The 11,944-nt window shown below is 43.7% G+C and overlaps 1 protein-coding gene across 1 annotated transcript in view; it reads left to right on the forward strand.

Moving 5' to 3' along the window:
• The window catches only part of gphnb (gephyrin b), a gene marked incomplete at both ends in the record, with an annotated part of 189,709 nt that extends 182,529 nt beyond the window's left edge, over positions 1-7,180 (forward strand). The window contains 8 exons of the mRNA XM_083643452.1: positions 284-437; positions 1,309-1,430; positions 1,675-1,762; positions 2,741-2,814; positions 3,074-3,138; positions 3,272-3,375; positions 5,958-6,054; positions 7,047-7,180. Of these exons, the coding sequence (XP_083499578.1) occupies positions 284-437; positions 1,309-1,430; positions 1,675-1,762; positions 2,741-2,814; positions 3,074-3,138; positions 3,272-3,375; positions 5,958-6,054; positions 7,047-7,180 (838 nt within the window). The remainder of the gene's footprint in view (positions 1-283; positions 438-1,308; positions 1,431-1,674; positions 1,763-2,740; positions 2,815-3,073; positions 3,139-3,271; positions 3,376-5,957; positions 6,055-7,046) is intronic.
• Between the last annotated feature and the right edge of the window lie 4,764 nt (positions 7,181-11,944).

The following is an 11,944-nucleotide window of genomic DNA, read 5'->3' on the forward strand; positions in this document are numbered from 1 at the left end:
AAAGGTGTCGACAAAGACCTAATTTATGTCGGTGACCGTTTCAAAAGTGTCGAGAGACATACGTATAAATTGGGCTTAAGCATTGCGCTAGTAGACGTTTTTGGGCCAAAGATGTTTGCCTATCCTTTTTCCTTCATTCAACACTGATTGTAGTTTTTACGCTCTGCCTGAGATAATATTCTATTTGAGATATGCGTGCACAACTTTATGGGTCTAAAAGCCTCCATCAATCACTGTCTAAAGATCTGCATCTCTCCTGTCCATCCATCACCATCTGCCCCAGGCCTATCGGTCATGACATCAAGCGTGGTGAGTGTGTGCTGGCCAAGGGCACCCACATGGGCCCGTCTGAGATCGGGCTCCTGGCCACCGTGGGCGTCACCGAGGTGGAGGTGCAGAAGTTCCCTGTGGTGGCCGTCATGTCCACAGGCAACGAGGTGAGCACTCGAAACACATCTGAAGGGCTTCATTCCAAAACGCTACAAAAGAATATTGTATCGGCTTTCCAGAGTTTTGTCTCATGCTAACAATTTTGTCTGAGTAGAGGATTTTTTTTATTTTTATGGTGGCTGTTATTTTGGAATTACACTTTTTAAATATGACTTACTGCACTATTAAGTCATTGAAGGAGGGAAAATGTGAAAGGGGGAAAGGCTGAGAGTGTCAGGATTTTCAAAATTCTGAACACAGTTGTCATGATGGTGTGGTAGAAAATGAATGGAATGCCAAAACAGCAGGTGCCGAGAATTCTCCGAGTCCTTTTTAATAATTCAAGAAGGTTCAAATCCAAGTTATAGCTTTGAGTTACAGATCAGTTGAAGTCCAAGTTACATAGCTGCTGAGATGAGAGCCTTCTGATGATGAGATCTCCTATCAAACTGCTCCTGGCCTTAAGTGTTGACCAATGTGAGCTATTTTTGGATAAAGTCACCATCATGCGGTCATCATGCACTTCAAATATATTTAGCTTGAGGTCAAGGAAAATGCAGGACAGGGAGTTGATTGGCTGGCCTGGATCGAGGCAAGTCTTGGAAGGTGGGGCTTCGTTTTTGGCCAAAGCAGGAATAGTGGTGGTACAACCACAATGGCAAAAACTAGGCATATAAGGCCTAGTCTGTGTGACTAATGCACACTTGAAATCTCACAGAGGTCTGTGTAACCTTTGTGGGAAGCCTCAGCGGACTCCCCATACACATAATGACCTGTTCACAGCCTCCAGATACACATGATGACAGGAAGGACAGGATGGCTATGTAATGTATCAAGAGTGTGTCAGATACTTCCTGTCTCGCCCTGTGTTTTCGGCAGCTGCTGAACCCAGAGGATGACCTCCATCCTGGGAAGATCCGGGACAGCAATCGCTCCACCCTGCTGGCCACGATCCAGGAGCACGGCTACCCCACCATCAACCTGGGCATCGTGGGAGACAAGTACGCCTTCACATGTATTCTCTCACCGAGATGTCTTCAACTACTGGATATCCATCTGTTCTTCCTCATCTTCCACTTTCTCGTCCTCCTCCTTTGCCAAACTCTGCTCTCTGTTTTCCTTTCCCCCTGTTCCCTCCATTCTGCGCTCTGTCCTTTGAGATGGCGGTTAATGTAGGTGTGTGTATGTGTGCGTGTGCGTGTGCGTGTGCGTGTGTGTGTGTGTGTGTGTGTCTGTGCCCCACAGCCCCGATGACCTTCTCAACGCTCTGAATGAAGGGATCAGCCGTGCTGATGTCATCATCACCTCAGGAGGAGTGTCCATGGGAGAGAAGGTATGATGTAACAGCAACACACGCATGCGCGCGCACACACACACACACGCACACAGCCATGGCTTTGTACTTCACTGACACCTTGTGGTAGGGAGGGGGAAGCAAAGCATCGGTTTTCATGTTGAAGTAAAGCCCCAGACACACCGGCCGACGGTCGGCCATCGGTCAACATTGAGCCGTTGGTGAGCGTCTGTCACTCTAGTCTAGTCGGCCTTGTCGGCATCTTTTTCAGCCAATTCGGCAGTTTGAATCGGCGCCGTGCCATCAATGAGAGAAATCACTCTGATTGGCTCGTCAGCTGGTTAAGCGAATCAGCATGCACAAAACGTTCTTCTCAGTTTTCAACTTTTCTCATCTCATTATTGTAATACACGAATATTTTCACAGCGATGTTGCAAATGGCACTGGCGCTCCATGGGCTTTCCTGAAGCCCATGGAGCGCCAGTGCCATTTGCAACTTTTTATCAGGCATATTTTCAATTAGAAGTAGCTATATTACGAAATCGTCTAAGTGGTGAGCAAGAGTGGTGTGAAAATGGTAGGCAAACGCTGCTTTGTTTCATGTATCTATATGTATATGTATCATAACAATGCTTTATATATCCGCAGTCCTAGGTCTCATGCAGGCACAGAACGCACATGCTAGTTGACCGTCGGCTGTAGTCTTTGCGATGTGTTCAAGTGCAACTTTTTGGCCCTGACACAGGCAACAGTCGGCCTTCGTTGTCGCTAGTTCTTTGACGGTTTGGTTTGTCTGGGCCTTAACACTGAAACTCCCAAAAGATATAAGATTACAATAATTGCAAAAAACCTTTTAGTTCTATTTGACAAAGGTCTTGTGTTTTCTGTTATTTTTGGGTCTTTCTAAAACGGTCATACTATTTATGACTCATTTGTTTTCTAGACTTGTTGTGACTTTAGGCCCTGATGTCAGTATTCTGTCAGCATTGATCATTTTCTCTCTACTGTCTTTTTCAGGACTACCTTAAACAGGTGCTGGATATTGATCTCCATGCTCAGATCCACTTTGGTCGTGTTTTCATGAAACCAGGGTAAGATAATGAGCCTGAATAAAGTTACATTCACCTGCAACTTTTCAAAACACTGTTGCAAAATGCTTCACAAACAAAAGAACAAGCGAAAATAAAAGTCAACAAGACAATTAATAATAATAATAATAATAATGATAATAATCATCATCATCATCATCATCATCATCATCATCATAACAATAATAATAGTAATAATTACTTAATAATGATTATTATTAAGACGAAAATCAACACAAATGTTTTCCTTGTTCTTTTTCAGTCTCCCGACAACATTCGCCACCTTAGACATGGACGGTGCTCGCAAACTGATCTTTGCCCTCCCAGGTAGTGTGTGAAGTTGAGAGAAAGAGTGACTCGCTCCATTGCTTCTGAAGACATGTTACTCACCCGTTATTCTCCCCCTCCCTCCCCGTGTCTCCCCCTCTCCTCTCTGCCTCCGCCCGTCCGTCTGTCCTAGGAAACCCCGTGTCCGCTGTTGTCACCTGTAACCTCTTTGTCATCCCTGCCTTGAGAAAGATGCAGGGCATTTTGGACCCCAGGCCCACCATCATCAAAGCCAGGGTAGGAACACAACGCCACAACCGCCATCACCCGGAGGAGGATTTCCAAGCCACACCAAGTCAAAAATCATTCCTTTAAAGTTTACATACATGGTCAATGTTAGGATGAGACAGACTAACTAAAGTTAGTGTTAGTCAGCTTTTTTGGTAAAAATGATGATAAGTTCTTACTTTGCAGCCCTAGGTTGCGTCTGGGTAGTGTAGAGGTAAAAGCAACGCGGAGACCACAGCGGTACTTCCAGCTAGGTCAGATGTTCCTACAGACACAATTGGCCGTGTCTGCGGGCGGGAAGCCGGTGGGGTGTGAGTCCTGGTTGCGGCACTTGACTAGTGTCTCCTCTAGCCGGTCGGGGTGCCTGTTCGGGGGGCAGGGGAATAGCGTGATTCTCCTATGCGGTACGTCCTGCTGGTGAAACTCCTCACTGTCAGGTGAAAAGAAGTGGCTGGCAACTGCACATGTATCAGAGGAAGCATGTGCTAGTCTACAACATGGGTTCCCAAACTTTTCAGCCCACGACCCCCAAAATAACGGTGCCAGAGGCTCGCGACCCTCACTATCCCCAGAGGTAGTTGAAGCATACAAATATTTATGTGCACATGTGAATTTCATAAACAAAAGAAACAAAACCTAACAATTATGGTTAAAATGTGCTCTTTTTAATCATGTATTTGTATTTCACACATTTTGTAGTTTACACATTCTTTAGGCCAATTTCACACATTCTGTAAATCATCTCGCGACCCCCCGGAGGGTCCCGACCCCCACTTTGGGAACCACTGGTCTACAGCTCTTCCCAGATCAGCAGCAACCACCGGGACAGTAGGGGCAATTGTCCAAGATCAACTAGGCAGCCCTATACCGAGAGAAAAGTGTGTGACATTGTGATTCATGTTGTGTCATCGTTGTCTCATCAGAGTAAAACTAAATGAGGAAAGAGCAGTCATATTTGCAAAAATAGACCCTTTCTCTTCTGACAAGCAAACAGCCAAGTCAAATTCAGAAAGCTGCTCTCTCTGTACAATCAAAGAATGTAGATGTGAGCTAGACAGTTGAGAGGAATCGTGAGTCTTGGGACCATTTCTAGTTCTGTTTGTACAAAAGTTCAAAAGTGAATCACTGCAGTCCACGATATTGTCGGCATCCGCTTGATGCATATTTATGCTCTGGAATGTTTTGCTCCAACAACTGAGTTAGCAGAAGAACCAATCACGGACCACATTGACCCGAAGGCCCACTCCCTGCTGATGAATATTTATGAGGCTGCCGGCGGAGCAGGAAATATAATTATAATATCACGCGCGTGCCCTGCAGACCTGGCTCGTGTCCCCACCTAGCATCATCAAATAAGAAGTCTGGTTCCTTTGCCATCATGGGCTCCATCCAGAATACTGTGGCACTTCAGTTTGAAAGCAGTCAGAGAATCGGCTTCAATACATTACTGCCACCTAGTGGTGGGACGGTGGAGTGAAAGCAAAGTTGCAGCCAGATCATTGCCCTCAGCAGATGGCAAACAGGCCTGGGGTCAAATAGCATTGCTAAATAACGTTTTACCTCCGCCAGTGAAGTTGGAACAAGGCTCTGTTTTCATGTGGGTTTGAGGGAGGCTATGTTTTCACTCCTGTCTGTATGTGGCTAGCTAGTTAGCGAGATATCTCAAAAAGTTACCTAAGAATTTGGCTGTATTTTTGTGGACAGTCAGAGCCATTTGTCCAAAGATCAGTTGATTCGATTTTGGTGATGATCCAGATCTGGGATTTCTGTCTTTCTTTCTTTCTTTCTTTCTTTCTTTCTTTCTTTCTTTCTTTCTTTCTTGTGCTATTTTTTCCTGAGAATCACATTTTTTACAAGGAGATATTTGCACCTCCAGCTATCTCAGATGCAGGTGTGTTGCAAAGTATCAATTCAGTCTTGAGAAAGGAAGATCCCGCACACTGCTCCTGCTCAGCATCACAATTTATTGTTTGAGGTTAGCAATACAGGACAACAGGAAAGTATCTGAAATAGGGCTGGACGATATATCAACAACAACAAAATCGATATAAAATATTTCAGATCAGTCGATACCGATAACTATTGATAATTTTTAATTACCTATTTTTAATAAAGACGAGAAGAAAAGGTTAATTTTAACCACTTTATTTTGAACCAGCTTATTTATCAAGGCACACAGTTAATCATTTAACACAAATTGAGTGTTGCAGCTGTGTAATAAATATGGTCCGTTGGGAACTTAGGATTTGTCTGTTTGATTGGCTGTTTGTGTGTCACTCTAGCACACTCCATTATCAAGGGACATATCGATATATATTGAACTATTTTCTTATTGTATTGATGAATTGTCTATCGCCGATATATATATTGCTATTGATTTATCGTCCAGCCCTAATCTGAAAGTCAATTCAGCATACTTCTCTATGACTTGTAACTTACCTGACATGTCAATTCCCCTGATTTGGTAAATCACATCCCCATCAGAATTCCATGCAAATACTATGTGATCCAAGCCTGGATCCAAGCCTGGTGATGGAGTCAGTGTGCCATCTCCAAGGTGACACTCATGGCGTATGTGTGGTTTTCTCCAGTTGTCTTGTGATGTGAAGCTGGACCCTCGCCCCGAGTATCACCGCTGCATTCTCACATGGCACCACCAGGAGCCTCTGCCGTGGGCACAGAGCACAGGTACCACATACACCGCCAGTAACAAACAATACGGTACTCACAATACTACCAAACCAAACTACTACACACTTGTAACTATTGTCTCTGCATTCAAATTGAACAGTTCCCCTTGATGCCTCAGTGGTTGAAGGCACGCTTTGTTGAACCTTCCATTTAATATTCACTTTAATAGTTTGACTTTGTGGTGGCAAAATGCTGATTTAAAGTCACACTCAAATGAAAAATGACTGTTTTGCCTTTTTAAACCCATTCTATCATACCATTAACCTGATGTGCCACATGGTTTGTCACAGAACCATCTGGGAAGTCGTCCTTGGAAACTGTTTTGAAAAGGGCAGCCAGGCAAAAAAAAAAAAAAAGGCAGGTGATTGGATGAACATCTGTCTATCACAGTCTATCACAGGCTAACTTCAGCCAATAAGATCAACGAACCATATGATGTACAGATGCAGCGATCTTCACTTGGCGTCCGGGCCATGACAGGTCCTTGGATAAAGGACAAAGATAAGACGGAAACTTAACTTAACTTATCATAACTTAAATCAATTCAACCTCTTAATAAACAGTATATATGTATATATGTGTGTGTGTGTGTGTATATATATATATACTGTATACATATATATATATATATATACAGTATATATATATATATATATATATATATACATATACAGTACATATATTATATATACACACACACACACACACACACACACACACACACATATATATATATACACACACACACACACACACACACACACACACACACACACACACACACACACACATATATACACATCCTATATATATGTATGTATATCATTAGTTTCTCTAAAGCAATGTCCCCGACCCCTATGATGTAACAAAGTTCAGTTCTTTGGTATGCAGCCGGCTCTTGTTTCAACAGAAATACATCATTAAAGGGCCACTTCATTGTGACTTTAAAGTGTTTTGTCCCCTCTGTGTTCCCCTCCTCCGCGCTACAGGGAACCAGGTGAGCAGCCGGCTGATGAGTATGCGCAGCGCTAACGGGCTCCTGATGCTACCTCCAAAAACAGAGCAATACGTGGAGCTGCACAAGGGCGAGGTGGTCGACGTCATGGTCATCGGTCGGCTATGATGTCATCATAGAGGGACCGAGAGTTGGCGTCACATAGCGAGGGTTGGAATGGGTGGTTCACGGTGCATGTCCACATATCATTGACTATTCTGTAATATGCAATGGCACAGCTAGTTTTTATTGATTTGGATAACGTTGAGGTATAGTCAACATCTTGATCACAACCTAGATACATATGGAAAAAATAATAATTTAAAAAGATTATAGTATTTCAAACAAAGAAAATATAACTTTTAATGAAAAAAATCTAATTATAAAAAGAGATTTATTCTGTAATATATTATTATGATTATTCTTCTTATTATTATCATTATTCTTCTTATTATCATTATTATATTAAGGCAACTTTGTTCCTTTCATTGCAATTGCTTTGTGTGTTCAATGCTAGACCTTATCTATAGCAGTAGCATTTTAATAGACAGCTGTAGGTGCCTGCCAGGACAAAAAAAGAAAAATATAATTTTCTCATCTTTAGTGGAAAAAAATCATATGTTTTTTGAAAATGAAGAAAACATTGAGGAAGACTCCAGATTTCCCACGGTGCTCAGCAAAGAGGAAGAGGGGGGCACACCTAGGCCACTTCCTCTTCCGGGTGCCCATCAAGGTGACACTGTCACTACGTGATCTGAGTCGCATGTGCGCACTGTCGCTGCCCGAGCCGTGAGTCGTTTTACGGCACAGCCCTCCATTTAGCTATTAGCCATTAGCTCACTACCACAGATTAATGTGTATCCTATAATAAGAATGCAAAGTCTGTCTGTGTGTGTGTGTGTGTGTGTGTGTGTGTGTGTGTGTGTGTGTGTGTGTGTGTGTGTGTGTGTGTGTGTGCGTGCGTGCGTGCGTGCGTGCGTGCGTGCGTGCGAGAGAGCGAGAGAGCGAGAGAGCGTGAGTGAGTGAGTGAGTGAGTGAGTGAGTGAGTGAGTGAGTGAGTGAGTGAGTGTGAGTGAGTGAGCAGAAACTGTGTTTGGCCACAGCTATACCATTGTACGTGCGATTGCACCGAATCTTTCAGGAAGTGTAAAGAGCACCTCTGCGGGTGACCTAACAGAACCGGATTTTTGAATTAGGTAATTGGGGCCAACTAAATTAGCAAAAATGGCTAATTAGTGGCCCAAATGAGTCAACACATGCTCAGCACCAAGGAGAGCTCATTCGTTAGCTACTGATAGAGCTCACCTGAGTACACCTGGGCCGAGTTTGAATCAGCCACTGAAGTGGACTATGAAAACACTCTGGAGAGTGAGAGGAGAGGCTGCATGCCAACACTGTGAGCGAGGCCTGACTAAATGGCCAGTCACACAGGGTGTTTTTTTTAGTGGGGGGTTCCTATCTGGAGGAAACCCCAGGGACGCACGGGATGAACATGCCAACTCCACACAGAAAGGCCCTTTTTAACGAGCCCACTTGGGCTGTAGGCACTGAGGACATGGCGATGAGGACACGCCCTCAGCGTTCCAGGCAGGAATCGAACCCAGGACCTTCTTGCTGTGAGCCCCCCCCCCCCCCCCCCAAAGACAATGTAATCATTTCACACTTGAATAGCATTACGGTTGATGCGGGCTCATTAGCCAGCTAAAGCTTTTATGTTGCCATGGCCATTTTACTGTATATCAATCGCTAATGTTAGCGAGTTGGCTAGCTAACTGATGTAGCAAACAAACCCATTAGCAAACAACCCAAAGTGGTGATAAAGTTTTATATATATATGTATATATATATATAGATAGATAGATAGATAGATAGATAGATATACATACATACATACATACATATACATAATATACATATACATATATATGTTCACCAAAGCTAGGGATGATGAATATAATTTCATAACTGGAGACTACTACTTCATTTCACCAAAGCTAGCTATCAGCCAGTAAGAACAGACTCAGCTCGGGTTGACAGCATCAGTGCGCATGCACGATTCAGATCTCCCAGCGACTCAGATCAAGTAGTGACAGACACTTGTGTTTTTCTCTCATTAGTATGCATCATAATGGCTTCACAAAGAGCTTTGCTTGTTGTTTATCTCGTGAGTCTTGTTTATGTGCGCAGTGCCAAATGCCTGGGCAGGGAAGAGGTGAGGCTGGGAGGGGGGGCGGGGGTGGGGGAGGGCACACCCCAGTCCAGCCCAGACCCTGAAGCTTCCTTATATCCACGGTGACCGGGTGCAAACTCCGCCCCGCCTCCCCCAGGGGCGAGCTGAACCTGGGACAAAATAATCTTTTATTTGATCAACTATTGAGAAAAACGAACAAAAAAATGAAAGAAAAGAAACAGCTTCTTTAAGTGCTGACAGCCTTTTTAACCAACTTCACAAAAAATGTACAGAAAAAAACATAAGAACCATATTGTACAGATATATGTGACCAGCACTCCTAAGGAAATTATTAAGCAATGAGGAGACATTGAACAATGCTGTACTATAACATTTTCTGTAATGATATGAAACTGATGAAAGAGACTAAGATAATAAAAATCCTTGATCATTATGTAAAAAAAAGTTCTTGTTGGGTTTCTTTTTTTAATAAAATATATCTAAAGAAAACTAAAGTGATTTTCTTCTTTGGTACAACTAAACACCTTCGGTGGTTTAGATGGGAGTTAGCCTGAAGGTTGGAGAAGTGGATGAGTTTTGAATGAATGAATGAGTAACGGTCTCATATAACTTAATTTCATTTCTCCAGTTAAGCGGGGACACACCCACAGATGTGTTAAGCGAGGACACACCCACAGATGTGTTAAGCGAGGACACAACCACAGCTGTGTTAAGCGGGGACACACCCACCGCTGTGTTAAGCGAGGACACACCCACAGCTGTGTTAAGCGAGGACACAACCACAGCTGTGTTAAGCGAGGACACACCCTCAGCTGTGTTAAGCGAGGACACACCCACAGCTGTGTTAAGCGAGGACACACCCACAGCTGTGTTAAGCGGGGACACACCCACAGCTGTGTTAAGCGAGGACACACCCTCAGCTGTGTTAAGCGAGGACACACCCACAGCTGTGTTAAGCGAGGACACACCCACAGCTGTGTTAAGCGAGGACACACCCACAGCTGTGTTAAGCGGGGACACACCCACAGCTGTGTTAAGCGAGGACACAACCACAGCTGTGTTAAGCGGGGACACACCCACAGCTGTGTTAAGCGAGGACACACCCACAGCTGTGTTAAGCGAGGACACAACCACACACCCACAGCTGTGTTAAGCGAGGACACACCCACAGCTGTGTTAAGCGAGGACACACCCACAGCGGTGGTAAGCGGGGACACACCCACGCAGACGCACACACCCACAGCTATATCTGCTGAGTATCTTTAAGAAGAGACTCAAGACCCAGCTCTTTCGTGAACACCGTCACACTTGATGGGCATGAATGATGAAAGGGATTGATGAAAAAATGGATGATAGATGTACATGGATGATGATGAATGATGGAAAAAGAATCCTATCCACTGTACTTACTAATTTTATCTTCTGACTAGATCATTGCTTGTGTTGTAGGCTATAAAGCTCATGTACATAGCTTTGGATACAAGCATCTGCTAAGAAAAATTGTAACAGCTGTGCCAAGTATTTTTTTTTTTTATCTCAGAAAAGCTCCATTTCCATAAAATATCTTACATTTCATTCCAAATCGTTTAGGCTTGTGAAAAGTATATAAAATACATCAATACTGACTGTAATTCCCACTAACATTCACTGTTTCTCACATGCATATATTCAAACATGATTATTGGACATACATAGCCTACTTCATATAGAAACATGGATTTATGATGAGTTACAATTTCCACTCTGTGTGTGTGTGTGTGTGTGTGTGTGTGTGTGTGTGTGTGTGTGTGTGTGTGTGTGTGTGTGTGTACGTCATGTCATCTGCCATTCATTTCCCCATCTATTTCATAAAATGCTTATAAAAATAGTTTTACTTGGTCAAATCAAGCGATTCAGCTAGCCTATATTTAGAATCAGGAGACTTGGAGCCAAAAATAAATAAAATAAAACGGTTTTTGGTCGCAGTGACGTTATGCTGAGCGACGTGAAGAGGGTGTGACTTTGGCACGGTCAACTGTGTGTGCGGTACTATGCCTGCTCGAGTGGTGGCGCTGTGGAGCTGCAGTGTTGCCAGGGAGACAACTCAAAACGCCAGGCGCAGTTTCACAGCAATGGATCGAAGTGTCCCGACGGTCCCCGTCTGTCTGGTCCCAGCTCAGAAGGGTGAAGGCAGACAGAGGGGAGCTTTTTTGTGAACTGAAAGCGGAGATGTTTGAGCATAAAGGAGTAGCTGCTTCTTCTCCACATCAAACCAGCTCTCTCTGAAGAGGTAACTAAGTTACTCCATCTAGCTGTATTGTGATGGGTTGAGTTTATCCGACGTCTTGGTAGCTATAGCTAATTTATTAAGCTACGCAGTAACCTCTTGATGTTTGGGCAGCAGGCTCAAATTATAGGCTAGGCTAGCTACACATCAAAATGGAAGACAGATGCTAACCCAGACGAGTGGGTTTAATTTAGGCTGTACATTTGCAATTTTATCCCATATAGCTTGAATAGTCAGTCACTAGTCAGTGAATGTGCTGCACTGTTGTTCACAGTCGCACAAAACAGACAATTGACTGTAGCTAACTAATATCACGTTGTTTGTTGTTGTTGGACGTTGTATGTCGACATTGTAATAGTTATGCCCACCTTACAATAGTGGTTCTCAACGCGGGGCCACCAGGGGTCGTTGAGGAGGTTCCAGGGGGTCCCCAGCA

Source organism: Poromitra crassiceps, assembly GCF_964638095.1.
Source record: "Poromitra crassiceps genome assembly, chromosome: 9".
NCBI lineage: Eukaryota > Metazoa > Chordata > Actinopteri > Beryciformes > Melamphaidae > Poromitra > Poromitra crassiceps.